Below are 16,072 nucleotides of genomic sequence, written 5' to 3'. Positions count from 1 at the left end.
CGCGGTCGACGGCCGAGCGCGTCGCTCCGCGTCCCCGGCCGCGCCAGCCTCGCGCTACCTCTCCCGGCGTTCGTCCCGGGCTCGGGGCGGCTCCTGCGTTCCGTCGGGCTCCACGGCGGGCTGGCCCGATGGCGCCTCAGCGGAGGGGCGCACCCAAGGCGCACGAGGGCGGCGGGGCGACCGACCGCCGGCGCCCGAGCAGGTACCGGGCAGCGCGGGCGGGAGGAGGCTCGGAGGCTGCAGGGCCGAGAGGTGGGAGTGGCCCGAGCGGAGGGGCGGGGCGTCCGGTGGGCGGGGCCGTCGTGTGGGTGTGGCCTGTTGGGCGGGGCCTGAAGAAGCCCGCTCTCGCTGGCGCCTACGTAGCCAGCAGGGCCTAGAAGCCGGTGGCGGCGTGTCTAGGGGGTCCGGGGTGCAAGGGGGGCTCCCCGCCCGAAACCTTCCTGACTGCCCTCCCCCATGTGTACAGTGGGTGCGCGGGCCTCCCGGAGTGGGCTGGCGGCTCCGAGGCCCCCATCACCCAGTCCCCGCGTGCCCCCCACCATGAGGGCTCCCAGTTGGATGGCCCGATGAATGAATAAGAGACCGGCTCATCATGTAGCCTTCCAGGGGATTTTGCTAAAGCTTTCGGAACCAGAGTGTATTTTAATCACCGCAGCACACATCAACGTGTTGTGATGCTTGCCCCAGGAGCCATGGACCTTGCTCCAAGACCTGAAGCAGCAGCCTCCTTCTGTTTTGGCAGCTTACTTACCCCAAACAAGGGTGCCTATTTCGAGGAGACCCCAGGGGAGTCCCACCTCTAGATCTGACCCAAGAGGCTGTTTCTTCCTCTCTTGTCCTCCTCTGCGCCTCTCCCTCCGTTCCATCCCTCTGTCTTAGCAGCCAGGCTGTCCCAGGACAACACGTTGCCTACAGTTCTGCCGCTGCAGGTTAAGGCTTCAGCAACCTTCTGCTGAGAAGGGCTGGCAGTCTCCCTGCCCAATTCAAATTCTCAGGGGAAAGAAATGATGGACCCGTTGGGTCAGGTGTCCACTCCAGTCTAATTACTAGGCCGGGTGGGCTGGAAATTGGACAGCAGTTCTAGGAATGATGGTCTTTGAGGGTGAGCAGACGCCACCGGCATCTATGATCCCTGTTTAAAACGATCATGTGTCCACCCCACATGGTCTGCTTGCCGTGCCCACCTTGGGACTTATTCAATTGGAATTATTAATATTTATACAGCCGTGCAAGGTGTTGAGAGACATAAAAATAGAAGGCAGGCTCCTGGCTTTTCCAAGATTAATTATGTACTTGAGGGAGCAAGGCTCACCTCCGTGAAGGCATGCCCTGATCTCTTTCCTCATTTTCTGCCAGTCCTTCAAGCCCTGCAGCCACCAAATCTCTTAGACAGCAGAGTGCACAGCTGCTCGGTTACACACAGGTACAAACACACATACATGTACAGACACACGTGCATGGATGGGTACATACTACACTAACACACACAGAGACACATACACACACACAGACACGCGTGCGGCTCCAGCACGTGCAGTGTGAGCCACACAGTGACCCTGGGTTGTACAGAAAGCATCTTACGTGTGGATCATTTCTTACTAAGTGGATTACTTACATTCTCTCTGGCTGGCTTGCAGTTTTAATCAAGTGGGTTTGACTCACACTTAACTTAGTTCATGGTGTGTGTGTGTGTGTGTGTGTTGGTGTGTGCATTCCCGTGCTGAGGGCACAGGCGTGGGGTTGGGGCAGTCATTTCCAGATGCCGGCAATGTGAATAGTGACAGACTCTGGTAGGACTCCTGAAACAGGTTCTCCATGGGCAGCCCCTCTTATTGTCTGCAAGGGGCACAGTGAGCCCCGCCTGGTCTGATAGGGGGCATGTCCCCCACCGCATCTTCCCACCTGGCAGGTGCCTCTGGATGGATTGAGAGCTCGGACGACAGTTAGTGTAGGGATAGCTTAAGGCTGTAAGCAGCAGTGGGCATGGCCTCTGCCTTCTCTGCTCACACAATGCGTATGGGTGATGGCAGTCGTGCTTTCTGTTCTCAGCATGAAGAGTGTCCGGGCACCGCGTGAGGCATGGAGGAAGTGGCCGAGAGCCGCTGTCCTGGGGGCCGGTGCCACACTTGCTGCCCTCCTGCTCTGGAGCAGTCTGGGGGGCGATGACGGCGTCACTGAGGTCCTGGCTCACCGCAGCGAGGTCCTGCCTGGCAGGTTCATCGAGGTGCCCTGCTCCGAGGATTATGACAGCCACCGAAGGTTTGAAGGTATGCAGGCGGAGCGACGAGGTTGCAGGAAAGAGCAGCACGTGTGTGTCCAGTGCAGCGCATTTAACATGCACGTCTGCCGCCGCAGTGAGTTGGTGGGATCAGGTTGGAAGTGGTGGAAGGGATGGCAGGTGACTTTGCCCCTCCCCCACACCTGGGTCGGGAAGTGCAGGTGTTGCAGGTTCTGCACAGGGCAGGCCCTCCGGGCACTGCCAAGGCTGTGGCTGGCTTTTCACTGAGGTGCCCTATGCAGCGGGCGCTGTGTGATGGAGGTGGCGGTTTGTCTGAAGGATGTAACAATTGGAAAGGGAGGAATGGGAAAGTTAAAACCAGAAAAGTCATCGGCTGTGGAGTGTCTTAGCGCGTTATCACTGCAGAAAATGTTGCAACAAGGAATGTCACTACGAGGCCCTTCCTGTACGTGGTCGCCTGTGCCGTCCTGGCCCCCACAGGAGGAGGGAGTGGTCAGCGGCCTGGTAAGGGGCTGCCTGGTTGTGCCCAGAGAAGCCCAGAGGCGCAGCGTCTGCAGGCCCAGCGGCGTTCAGCACCCTGGAGAGCGCACACCCCTCCGAAAGGCTGGCGCTGAGGCCACGTGAGACCCCTTGCCCTCAGGCCATCTCTGGCTGCTGCATTTTCTGGCACGTTCCTTACTGCCTGGATGCTTTCTCAGTTTGAAAAACCTTGCCTGAGCGACTGAGTTTTACCGGCAGAATTCAGTTTGCTTTTTGATTCAGAGCAACCCTTTAAACTTGAACCAAGAAGAGGTTGCCAAGTCCTGCCACCAAGTGGCGCTGTTGTGCTGCTCGGGACGGGGTTTAGCGGAAAGAATGCAGTTGGCTTGGCCGGGCCGCTCCACGGCCAGGACTGGTCTCAGGTTGGATGCTCTGTCGTAGGCAGCTTTTCCAGCTAAAGTCCCAGAGTTCAGCAAAATGTTTTTCAGTGGTTGGAGCTGAAGAAAAGTTTCCTTCCTACCCATTTAATAATTTATTAATATTAAAAACAGTTGGAATGGGGGAGTTAGCGTTTAATGGGTACCGGGTATCAGTTTGGGAAGGTGGAAAACTCTGGAGATGGTGATGGTGATGGCTGCTCAATAGTGAGTGTGCTTAGGGCCACTGAGCTGTGCTCTTAAAAGTGGGTAAAGCGGTAAGTGTCGTGTTATGTGTGTTTTACAATAGAAAACGATAGCTGGAGTGTAGTTTGAAACCTCTGGACTTCCCATCCTCAGCTCTGTCTTAGGTCATAGAAGCAAGAAAGGGCTCTTCATGCTGGAGGGGCTTCCGGTTGGGGCAGGGCCCCTATGAGGCTACTCCCTGCCTACCCAAAGGGGTGTGCCTGCATGCAGTGTGTCACTGTGTGTTTGCAGAGTGCACACATGTGTGTGCGCTGACACTCAACTGCTCACAGCTCACTTTTCCACCCAGATCATGCTCTTGGCACTTATCCATGCTGAACACGCTGTGTTGCTGCTGGATTTTAAAATTTCAGAATTCCTGGGGTTCTGGTTCTTTTTAAAAAATTGTTTATTTTTAAAAATAATTTTTCATCATTCAGATTTAATTTTAATATCTACTTTTTTTTTAATTTTTATTGGGGAACAGTGTGTTTTTTCCAGGACCCATCAGCTCAATGTCAAGTCATTGCCATCAATAGTTCTGGAGGGTGCAGCTCACTGGCCCATGTAGGAATCGAACCGGCAACCTTGGTGTTATGAACACTGCACGCTAACCACTGAGCAAACCATCCACCCACTGGCGGCTCAGCTGAAAATTGATTTCTAACCTAATTACATTGTAGCTAGAGATCCTGTGATATTGGTTCAGACTTTCTTTATGGCCTAATGTGTTTTTGTTAATGTCTTATGTGTACCTGGAAAAATGTGTTTTCTAACATTGCATGCGGAGCTCTGTATACTTCTAATCCAAGCTCATGTGTGCAAACCCACTAGTCCTTGTGGGTTTCGGTCCCTCCGTCCAGCAGTCACTGACAGACGTGTTAGCACCTGCACATGACCGCATCTGACGCTGCTCCTGGCTGGGCTTCCTGTGTTGGCCTGTGTTATGTCCTTAACGTGATGTCATCGGGCACTCGTGGCCGCACCTTTATCTTCCTGGTGAATTGTTCCTTTTATCATGAGCTTGCCCCTCGTTTCCCTCCAACATTCTTGTCCTATAGCTTGTTGGGGGTAGACGATGCTCTCAGATTTTTGGTTGTCATTGAGTTTGTCTTTACTGTCCACCTTTCTGTGTTGTCATGTTTAAGACATAACCCTTGTAAAAAGCATGTATCTGGCTTTGTGTTTTAACTTAAAAAAGACTGTCAGTAGGATTGTATTTACCCCATAGCAATGAGGCACCCATCATGCAATGGCCCCCAAGTACAGTTTACTTTCCCACATGACACAGCCCAGAGAAGGCCCCCCAAACCAGTCCAGTGCCCTCAGAGCCCATATGGGGCTGCGCCCCTCAGCACACATGCAGTGTGTGGCTCATGTGTTCCCAGGATACTCGCTCTATCTCCAAGCACCAGGCTCACATTCCAGGCAGGAAGAGGGGCAGAGGGGTGAAAAGCTAACGGCCAGCCAGCCCCACGTGACCTGAGAGTGCCCCAAGGCTTCATCTCACCGGCTAGGCTGTATCCTATGGCCCATCTAGTTTGAGGAGCGAACTTGCCCTTCCTGCCAACACAAGGAGCTTACTGAGCTCATTGTCTCTGATGCTCTGCTCCACCTGGCTCCATCCACCCCACCTGGCCCCGTCCGCCCCACCTGGCCCCGTCTGCCCCACCTGGCCCCATCCACCCCACGTGGCCCTGCCCACCCCGCCTGGCCCCATCCACCCCACCTGGCCCCGTCTGCCCCACCTGGCCCCGTCCGCCCCACCTGGCCCCATCCGCCCCAGCTGGCCCTGTCCGCCCCACGTGGCCCCGTCCATCCCACCTGGCCCCATCCACGCCACCTGGCCCCATCCACCCACCTGGCCCTGTCCGCCCCACCTGGCCTACGCCCATCTGAGCTGCTGCAGGCCCTGCGCAGAGCGGCAGAGGGAGTCCAGGGTAGAGAGGTGGTGAGCACTTTGGTGGAAGTGGTCTTGGGACCTTGGGGTAGGACAGTGACGAGAATTGCAAGCACAACTTTGGTCGTCCAGGAGGGCTTTCTGATGGGGGCTTGGGAATGCTGGACCTGCAGTGGGTGGAGTGCCAGGAGCCTCCCAAGTGACGGCCTGGTGCAGGGCACCCACCCAGTACGGTGGTGATGTGTCCCGCGTGGGGCACACTCGTACTGAAAAGTCATCCTTGCTTATCTGACATCTAAAATTCAAATCTAGCTGGTGTCCGTATTTTATTTGCCAAATCGGGCCCCCCAAATGCTGTGGAAGGCAAGGCTCCAGCCCACAAAATCCCATTGTCCCTGGGGAGGGCCACCCACAAATGAGTCTTCAACACAAGTTCAGCCTTGTTGCGGGGTTCAGCCTGGGCTTTGCATCTCATCCTCGCTCCTCTCTCTCCAGGCTGCTCCCCTACCAAGTGTGGCCGGGGTGTCACCGATGCTGTCATCACCAGGGATGAAGCCCGGCGGATTCGCAGGTATGAGGCTTCTCTGAGCTTCTGTCCCAAACGAGCAGGAAACGTGGGGTTGGGGGGTGGGAGGCAGAGAATTACCACTAAAAAGATGATTTGAAGAATTCATTTAGCATTACATAAGAATTTCCTTGTGTGCTTCCAAGGGCATGGGTACAGGAGGAAAGGTCATTGCCCTCCATGATGTGGTTGCTGACAGAATCTTCTAGAGGCCAGCCTTCTCCAGGGGAAGGGGTTCTGACCATTCAGGAAGTCAGCGGTGGTGGTTGCTGCCCCATCAGCTCCTGGGGGAGGCGCAGCGGGCACCTATCTAGGCAGCATGGTCGCCCACAGCTGGGGGTCACTAGGTACCGTGTTTCCCCGAAAATAAGACCTAACTGGAAAATAAGCCCTAGCATGATTTTTTCAGGATGACATCCCCTGAACATAAGCCCTAATGTGTGTTTTGGAGCAAAAATTAACATAAGAGCCAGTCTTATTTTCGGGGAAACATGGTAATAGTTCCACCTCCAGAACCTGTTCCAGCACCGGTTGGGGATTAGCCCTTCGGCCCACTACCAGTGACCCACCTGGGGCAGGAAGTCTTAGTAAGTCTTACTACGACTTCCTTGTTCAGGTGTCAAAAACCAGATCTTAAAGCTTAGATTTTCCGACAAGGTGTTCAGACACAAAGTCTTTGGAGGTGAGCGCCACGAGGGAGGGTCGGCGTCTGGCCCTCAGGTTACCGCGGACACTGCCGACATCTGCCATGTGCCAGGCAGAGTCTCAAGGCAGAGGCTCCCGTTTCCAGACAGCATTGTGGGGCACGTTGGGCGGGCTCGCTGGTGTCAGGAATTGACCCCCCACTCCCCGGGCAGTTGCCAGGCACTGCAAAGCCTCTGTTCAAGACGCTGGAAGCTCCTGCGTCTCTTCAGGATCGGGTGGTCTTGTCAGGTCCAGCTTGGCCTCCTGAGCTAGTGGTTCCAGAGACCGCCCCCAGCCTGTGGCAACCAGGACCCACAGGGAGCAGTTCAGCTATTCAAAATGGCACTGGGTCTGAGTACTAAAGACGGAGGTCTTTAGTTGGTCCTGAACTGTGTTGTGAGTTGTCAGCCAGGTGACGAAATGTTGCTGTTCACTCACTGGGCTTTGGAAGTTGGGTCTTGTGGTGTAGACACGGGCTTATAACACGAATATTAGACAGTCTGTTAACATTGCACCAATCACGTGATTGGTATTTGCCTAGAGGTATCGTAGGTAAGACAGTCACTAAATCTGACTTAAAATTATCTTCCCCACAGCATAGCGGAGAAGGGGCTCTCCCTGGGCGGATCTGATGGAGGGGTGAGTTGTACACAGTGTCTGCTTTAGTTTTCTTCTTACCCTTTTAACTTGGTCCTCCCTCCGAGAGGAAGGAGGAGGCACCTGATATTCCGGCCCTCAGGTGTCCCCACCACAGCGTGAACGGGCCCTGGGACCCTGCAGCACCAACCACAGCCGCTCAGAGCCTGTGAGAGCTCCCTGTCCTGCAGGCGCATCACAGCCCCCTGTTTCCGATCACATGTGCATTGCAGATCGCTGGGCAAGGGCAGGCTGGGGCAGGGACAGGGGCCGGCGGACCGAGCGAGGGGGGTGACAGCCCTGGGACCGGGAGGGGCTGTGGGAAACAGTGACCAGCATGCTGGGTGGAGCGCCTCCCCCCACCCCGCCAGAGGCCTCCGGGCCCCATGTGGGCTCTGTCATCCACTGTGGGAGACGGCAGAGTGGCCACAGTGATGCATCCACCAAGGACCTTTGAGTCGGACCTTATTGAGGAAAAGGGTCTTTGCAGGTGTCATTAAGCTAAGGGTCTCGAGATGAGATCATCCTGGATTACCTGGATGGGCCCTGAGTCCAATGACAGGTGTCCTTGTAAGAGGAAGGAGAGGGGGATTTGAGATAGAAGAGGAGGAGACACAGAGAGGAGACAGAAGCCATGTGACGACAGGGGCAGAGGTGCAGCCACCAACCCAGGGAAGCCTACGGCCACCAGAAGCCACAAGATCCAATGAAAGACCCTCCCGTGGGGCCCCTGGAGGGAGCGTGGCTCTGCGATGCCCTAATCACGGGCTTCTGGCCTCCAGAGTGTGAGAGGATGAATTCCTGTTGTTGTAAGCCCCTGGTTTGTGGCCGTTTGTTACAGCAGCTGCAGGAAACTGAGGCCCAGGGCAGCTCATCCCTTCCTGGGCGGCTTGTGGGAGTCCTGTCCCGTGAGCGCCTCCTGCTGGTTTGAGTTCCCGTGTGGGTTCTGAACACGGCTCTCCACCCAGGTGTGGAGCTGTGGGAAGATTCCTTCTCTGCGGCGTGTGGTGATCCCTGAATTGTAGCCACCAGGTGGCCTGAGCCAGTCTACATGTTGAAGCTCCCAGGAAGATTAATCTGCAGGCTTGGCTGGGATTTGTAACGGTTTCTGTGATTGTCTGCATCACTTTCTTCTGCAAAGTCTTTTGCGTTCTGAAAATTAAGCTGCTCCTTTTATTTCAGTTTAGTTCAGTTCAGGGGGAAATTTTATTGAAAACTATTCGTGTGTGGACTGAAGTTTACTCTTTGCTCAGCACTTACTCGGGAAGTTGTCTTGCAGCGAACTAACCAGGTTTGATTCCTTTAAGCTCAGTTAATATTTTTAGAGCCCAGATGATGGTCTAATGATCCCCTGGGCTGGTCGCACCACCGACGAGGAAAGGCACAATCGTTCCCCGGGCGTGGGGCAGCGTGGGCAGCAGTAGGAAAACACTCTGGTGACTCATTAAAAAGCTGTCACCAAGCAACACCACTCCGTGGCACTTGCCCAAGGGAATGAAAGTCTCTGGACAGACGCGCCCGCCAGCTTGATTTCTGAGAGCCCGGCCACCTACAGGTGAATGGACGGACAAACAAACTGGGTCACCCAAACTGGGGTGCTCTCAACGACAACTGATGAACAGATTATGCTGAGTGAAAAGAGCCAGCCCAAAGTGGAGTGCATCCCTCACGATTCCATTGACCTAAATTCTAGAAAATGTAAATCAGTCTGTTACAGCAGAAAGCACATCAGGGCCTGGAGATGGGAGGAGTGGGTGGAGAGAGGCAGGAGGGGCGTTACACAGGGGTGCGAGGTAATTTGGGGGTGATAGACGTGTTTATTTCTTTGATGGTGATGGTGGTTCTTCTGGTGTATTCCGGTGTCAAAACTTACCGAACTGTACCTTTCAACACGAGCAGATGGTTGCACATTGGTTGTACAACAACAAAGCTGCAGCGGAGGTGGGGGGGGACTCCCGGTTCGCTGATGTATCTGGAGGGACGGTGTCTGGGCTGTTTTAGAATTAGACAAGAGTTCCCTCTTTAGGCATTAGAGACCGGGACCCGTCCTGCACAAACCCGGTTCAACATTCTTAAACCCCAGCGGTGGTGCCGTCTCCCTGACTCAGGGTGTGTGTGGACTCCTGTGTTTCGCCAGCAGCTGGTAGCGCTCCTGTCACGGCTGTGCAGCCCTCACGCGCTGCTCTGCAAACGTCTTTTGCAGGCGTCCATCTTGGACTTGCACTCGGGTGCCCTGTCTGTTGGGAAGCACTTTGTGAACCTGTACAGGTGAGAGCCCGAAAGGCGGTGACCCCAGTGGTGCGACATGAGCGTGTGGCTCTGTGTGTCCCCTGGCCAGGACGCCGCAGTGAGGCTCGTGGGTGTTGCATCCAAGAGGCTTCACATCTTGAGTAAACTGCGACGTTTGCAGCAGGGATGAGGCCCAGCGAGGACCGGAAGGTGTGGCCCTTCTCAGAGGGCAGGATGCTTGTTCACCAAGCTTCAGGGAAGAGTCTAGTGCTACATTGGGGCTTCTGGGGAGCTGGGACCTGCCGTAAGCTGAGGGACGGGGCCCAGAGGCAGCAGGGAGAGGTGGGAGGCAGGCAGGCTCCTGTGAGGGACCAGGAGAAGCTTCGACTCTGCAGCCTTGGTAAACGTCACCCTCATCCCACCAGGCAGTTCTGACCTCCCTCTCCCTCCCTCCCGTTTGTCACATAGTTATCATTGTAGAAACAGGTCAGCTCTGACATACAGGACCTGCCGATTTTCAAGGACTTGCGGGTCAGCTGCAGGAAAGACTGAATTTGAAAGGAAAATTAATAAAACGTTACACTTGTTAATGCTCCTTACTTTTTCACAGATACTTTGGGGATAAAATAGAAAACATTTTCTCAGAAGAGGACTTCCAGTTATACCGGTAAGGAGGTGACAGAGGCCAGCAGTGGAGGGCAGGAGGGACGGGGCTGAGTGCTGCCCTCTCCAGGAAGGGCCGACGTCCAGCTGCAGTGTCCCTCAAAGGCAGCTTGTGAGAGCGAAGCTAACTGAACATTCCATCCGGAAAGTCAGAGAGAGCTCGGCCCTCCTGGTTCTTGGTTTCCGTTACAATGTCCACCCCTGAGAGGCTGGCACCAGGCTGCCCACAGAGGGCAGTTTGTACAGACCCGGCTTCTGCTTGTCAGACCTCACATTCTCTCTGACATTCAGCTGACAAAGAGCCACTGAGAGAAAAAACCCAGAAGCGATTTGGTGATTTTGCTTTTGGCACCATCCAGAAAAGGCTGGATTCTGTGCCATAAGAGTCCCACAAAAGGATCCGGACGGAAATGGTCCTGGTGTTGGCGAGACCCTGCTCCTGCACGTACACTGACCAGCTCCCCAGCCTGGATGGGGACGCCCTTTGGCTAGTGACATGCATATCAGAGGGTCAACCAGTGCTTTGTGGATTTTGGCATGTGGTTTTAGGGCTTCACCACACGCAGGCAGGGGCTGTCTCCAGGGGCACCTCTCTCTGCTGTGTCCCCCGCCCCTGACGGTGCACAGTGTTGCCCTCAGTCCAGGACGGGGTCCTTCAGGCCTCCCTACGCTGCACAGGAACATGTGGGCCATGTGCAGAGGGCCACTCCGCCCCCATCACGGCTCCCGTCTGTCCCCATGGACACTGCCCCACTCTGGGCTCGGTGCTATGCTCATTCCTACAAGGAACTGGGCCCGGGTTCCTGGTCGTGTCCATTACATCCTGTCACACGCGTGTGGGTGCCGTGTTCCGCCTTTCTCCAGGCCATGTAGCCCTGTGTGGGCACAGTGGGACCCAAGGAGAGTTCTCCTCTGAGGCTGCGCTGCTCTCAGTGACACATGTGTCCTCTGCAGGGACGTGCGGCAGAAGGTCCAGCTGGCCATCGCCCAGGCCTTTGGGATCAGCGCGTCCTCGCTGTACCTGACAAAACCCACGTTTTTCTCCCGCATCAACAGCACCGAAGCCCAGACGGCCCACGACGAGTACTGGCACGCCCACGTGGACAAGGTGAGGCTCTTGGCACGCCGGGTGGGGCCGTGGCTCCTGGCACCTGACCGCGGCTGCCCCAGCTCAGCGCTGGCGGGGTTTGCCAGCATCCACGCAGCGTTCCCATATTTAGGGCTGTAGGCACCTTCCTGTCCGGCGTTCCGGGAGTTCCCTACCTCTGGGTGATGCAGACCAGGAAATAAAACCTGTCTCACGTGATGGTGGTAAGAAAAGACCAGGGCAGGCGCATGCGAACAGGGAGCACCTGGCCAGCCGCGTCCTTTGCTGCCCTTCCCACTCACAGCGGAGTCCTCTGAGCTGCAAGCTTCGCCATGCGTCCCCTCCACGGTGGCCGTGCTCGCAGCTGTGTCCCCTGAAGGCCCTCCCTCTCCACACTTTGCACCTTTTCTCGGGCAGATCTCTGCCTGCCATTCTGCGGACCTCATGGATCTCCCGTTGTGCTGACACAGCCGCACTGACGGGCGCTCTCCGTCAGCCTCATTGGAGCCCTGTCTACACCTTAGCCCAACCACTGGCCTGCGTGGTGCCAGGGCCCCGGCAGGTGGGGACTTCGGGGAGATGTGCTGTGGGGGGGTTCTGAGGGCTGTGGGCAGTCGCCCCCACCTCCACGGGGGTGCTTGTGTGACCCAGGATACTCCCCATGTCTCTGGACGCGAGAACAAAAGGAAACGAAGTGGAAAACAGACAGGAGCAGGTCTGACAGAAGCTTACAGATGGGCTTCACTCTGAAATCAGCACGTGACCATCTGAGCTGGACAGGAACGGCCACACGTGGCTAGTGGCCGGGTCGGTGGAACTGCGGAACCCAATATCTTGTTAAGGAAACTGAAGTGGCCACACGTGCGCCCAGGGCTGCGGGGCTCTGGGGCTGGATCAGAGTCAGGGTGGCAGCGTGGGGGTGTCCAGCATCATGCCGAGGGGCGTCGGTTTCTTTTGTTGCCCTTCAGTGGGTTCAGGCATCACCCTGGTCCCTGTGTGACTGAGTCCCGTCTGCCTCTGCCTCGTGGCTCCAGAGGCCACTGTTCTGTTGGTCACCATTGCCCAGACCACGATTTCATTAGGGCATCAGGCGAGACCTTCGGTGGAAGACAGATGTAGACATTGCTGAGGAAAAGTCGAGGTTTTACAGCATTTAGGGGTTAGCGTTTAGCCTGCGCCGCCCCAGATGTGTCGGGGCAGACAGGTCTGGCCAGCACAAGTGTGGGATGGAGTCCTTGCAGGAAGGAGGAGGAGCCGTCCACACTCCAGGCAGAAGCGGGTCAAGAGAGCAGCACTGAGCGTAGCCTGGCCAGTTACCGGACCAGAGGTGAGGAACAAACTCCAGGCAGAAAGAGTGAGTCAGCCGTGACAGGCTGGGCGGCCTCAGATGTTTGAGCCCTGCTGCAACCTAGGAGGCCAGGCGACAATCCTCAGGACGCAGGACAGTGTCCAGCCAAGGAGACGTCTTCAGGCACGAGGGGACTCAGGGAGCAGGCGTCTGCTCCTCACCCAGGAAGTTATCTTGCCCCCCCACACACACAGTCAGGAACAGAGATGCCCCCGGCCGAGTCCCACGCCCTTTACCACCCGTCACCCGCTGCATTACCCCTAAACCTGAGCTGCGAAGGCCGGCCTCCGACACCTCCCCAGCTCGGTGGCTTTCATGTGGTTTCGGGGCTCCTTTGCAGTGTGTGGGGTGGGCAGGTAGGAGAGGGTCAGGCTCTGGACCGCCCTGCTCCACCTGGTCTCACGTCCGTGCGGCTCACGCAGGTGTCGATGGGCAGGCAGCTCACTGCTGGAGCGATTGGAGACGCGCTGCTGGGCAGTTCGCAGGTCCGTGTCACTTTGGTGTTTATTTGGTGAACGGATGCCGGCAAGGGGCCCCGAGGTGGGGTGTTGGGGGTGTGGAGACAACAGCCCCACAGCGGCACAGCACATCACGGTGCCGAGTTCACGAGAAGATGACGTTGGGTCTCATCACCGTGTCAGGCGTGCTGCCCCTCCCTGCTGGTCAGCCCAGCTCCTGTCAGGAGGGACTGTTGTCGTGGTGACAGGGGAGTGATAGCCAGTTAGGGGCAAAGGGGCTTTTGGACCTCTTGAGCCTTGATCAAATGTGTCACATGACAGTCATCTGGGTCCTCTGTGGCCCACGTCCCTGCTGCCTACCTACGGGTGTCAGTAAAACCATCGAACAGTCTAGATTTATAACCCAGCAGCTCCGAGGTGGGCGTTTGGGGCTGCGATAGGATGGGGATGGGGACATTTGGACAGCCGTCCTCGGAGTCTCGTGATTCTCCATCTCTTACCCAGACTTGCTCACTGAGGAATTCATCAGGCTGAAAGTATGTGATTAAGACTCCTGGACGTCACACAACACCGTGGTCTTAGTGTGAAAAAAAGCACGTCACTAATTTCTTTTGTTAACCAGACGCTGGTTTGTGCAAGTGCTCTCTGTGACCCTGGGGGAGGAAACACCTCTGCCTGTCAGACACCATCGAGACCTCTTCAGTCTAACGGAGGATTTAAACCAAACCTTCCACGTCTCATATTGCAAACCATGTCCCCATGTGGCACCCTGGCCTCCCTGCAGAGCCTGCACAGGCACTGCTGACATTTCAGGAGCATGTCCTGCGGTTTCTGCCACGGCAGGAGGTTCTCGGGAAACGAGTGACGGCCGTCCCTGTTGATGTTCCTTTGCCCAGGTCCAGGGATCAAGGGGCAGAGGGTCCACACTCAGACCTCATGCCCGTCCTCTGCTCTGACCGCTCACACTTTCCCAAATGAATGTCCACGCGAAGAGGGCCTGACACAAAAGGACAGATGCCGGGAATCCACTGACGGGAGGTCCCTGGAGCAATTGGGTCACTGAGACAGTAGACGGTGGGGGCCCAGGGTGGGGGACGGGGATGGGTCAGTGTTCAGTGGGGATGGAGGTCAGTTTGGGAAGGTGAGAGGGTCTGGAGGTGATGGGGTGACGGCCCCACAACAGTGTGAGTGCGCCGAATGCCGCCGAGCTGTGCGCTCGAACATGTGAAAGTGTAAACTGCACGGATGCGTATTTCCCACAATTGAAACAAAAGCTGGGGTTGCCCTTGTGGGTTAGTGGGCGGCATGGCACCGTCCAGGAGGCACCACCGCGTGGACTTGTCGCCATGGGTCCCGCCCGTGCTTCCTGGGCCTGGGGCTGGGCCGTAGTCCCCAGCAGCAGGTGACAGTGGGTGCAGGCAGGTCGCCGTGAGGTTGGGGAGGCGGAGCGGCAGGGCTCATGGCGCCCACAGTTGGGGGGCAGACGCATGTGGGCTCCTGCTGCGTGAGCCCCTAGCTCGGGTGCTGATGCCCCTTTGTCCCCAGGTGACCTACGGCTCCTTTGACTACACCTCGCTGCTGTACCTGTCTGACTACCTGGACGACTTCGGCGGCGGGCGCTTCGTGTTCATGGAGGAGGGCGCCAACAAGACGGTGGAGCCCAGAGCCGGTAGGGCGCACCGCAGGTTCCGGGGAGAGGGCTGCATTCATGGAGGCCCCTGTGTGTCGGCCACCCAGCACTCACTTGGATCCAGACACTGGCCCGAGACACCCAGGGGCCCACTGGTCAGAGGGTGAGGCGGGCATGTCCTCGGTCACTGCTGTCACAGAGCCTGCCCCAAACCGGGTGTGCGGGTGGCGCCTGCCCAGAGGTACTGGGCCGCTTACGGTCACTAATGCCCCTGACCTGGTAATCCTGGTGATGGCACTGTGCCCCAGGACCAGCTTCCCTGGACTGGTGGTCCCGGACCCCTGCTGTCCCCAGCACAGCATGGTCACTCACGCTGCCCAGAGCTCTGGAGCCTGTGGGGACGCGAGCCCAAGTGGGGCGGGGACAGCAGGGCCCCAGGGCCTCCTGAGGTGCATTAAGCCCAGTAAACACTCGAGGAGAAGTTTGTTTCGTGGAAGGCCCACCCTAAAGCACCGTTATCGTGTGCTGCCCACTGGGGACCCAGGGCGACAGATACTCCTGTCTCACAGAGCTGGGCACTAAGGGCTGGACCTTCCTGTGGACCCTGCAGGGTTCAGACAGCCCAGGCGGTGCCCACAGGGACATTTGTTTCAAGTTGACGTCTTATGGGTTCCAACAATTTAATGGACCAGAGAAGCTTCTGGTGCTGAGGCCTGATGTCCTATGTTACATGCTTTTGGGAGACGTCCAGGGACCCTTGTCCAAGAGGAGAAACACATGTAGTGTTGCAAAACTGAGATGCTTTCATAGTTTTGGTTACTTAGCTGCCAAGCAAAACCCCACATTGAGGACGCCTCGTTAGTTGTTACTGAAGAGAATGCAGAGCCAGGAAGCACATTTCTCTGAGACGACGTGGGTGGGGGCAGCTCATTAACTGAGCACAGTTGTGTCCTGCGTCTGTGTGCCCTTCACCCTGTCACACGAGTCACCAGTGCTGGCTGGCTGCTGGGAGGTGGGCTCGGGGTGGGCACATGGCTCGTCAGGAGGGCACGTGGCTTGTGAGGAGGGCATAGGGCTCGCGGGCGCCCTCATCCCCGAGTTGCCACCCCCCACAATGAGCTCACTGCCCCCTGCAACCTCATGCTGCCTCCTCTGTCTCTGTCCGTCTGGTTTGTGGTTTGTCACAAAAGTGACTTGTCCCTCTCCTCCTCTCCCAGGCCGGGTGTCCTTCTTCACCTCGGGGTCCGAGAACCTGCACCGCGTGGAGAAGGTCCACTGGGGCACACGCTACGCCGTCACCATCGCCTTCTCCTGCAACCCCGACCACGGCATCGCAGACCCAGCCTTCACGTAGCCGGGCTGCAGGCCCCGCTCTCTGGCCCGCCCCTTTGAACAAGGTGCCTTAGGAATCACCCGGATTTCGATTTGCTCATGTTTTGATCAGTTTTCATCTGTGAGTAAATTAAGGGAACCAGCTTTCCATCTCCCAGG

General features: G+C 56.9%; 1 protein-coding gene across 2 annotated transcripts; it reads left to right on the top strand.

Annotated features, from left to right (window-relative positions):
• Nucleotides 1–20: 20 nt before the first annotated feature.
• On the top strand, nucleotides 21–16,072 carry OGFOD3 (2-oxoglutarate and iron dependent oxygenase domain containing 3). 2 transcript variants are annotated; one of them, XM_081030104.1, is made up of 9 exons: nucleotides 21–202; nucleotides 2,050–2,267; nucleotides 5,777–5,852; nucleotides 7,127–7,169; nucleotides 9,370–9,434; nucleotides 10,006–10,062; nucleotides 11,013–11,166; nucleotides 14,497–14,620; nucleotides 15,799–16,072. In XM_081030104.1, the coding sequence occupies exons 1-9, from the start codon at nucleotides 129–131 to the stop codon at nucleotides 15,933–15,935; spliced, it is 948 nt and encodes a 315-aa protein (XP_080886230.1). In that variant the 5' UTR covers nucleotides 21–128; the 3' UTR covers nucleotides 15,936–16,072. The 2 variants fall into 2 exon arrangements, with proteins under 2 accessions (XP_080886230.1, XP_080886229.1); XM_081030103.1 differs by having other exon boundaries at nucleotides 76–202; nucleotides 2,050–2,354; nucleotides 15,799–16,069.

This window comes from Rhinolophus hipposideros (assembly GCF_964194185.1).
Source record: "Rhinolophus hipposideros genome assembly, chromosome: 20".
NCBI classification, from domain to species: domain Eukaryota; kingdom Metazoa; phylum Chordata; class Mammalia; order Chiroptera; family Rhinolophidae; genus Rhinolophus; species Rhinolophus hipposideros.
Note: the sequence above shows the minus strand (reverse complement) of the source record. Positions and strands in the feature narration are given on the sequence as shown.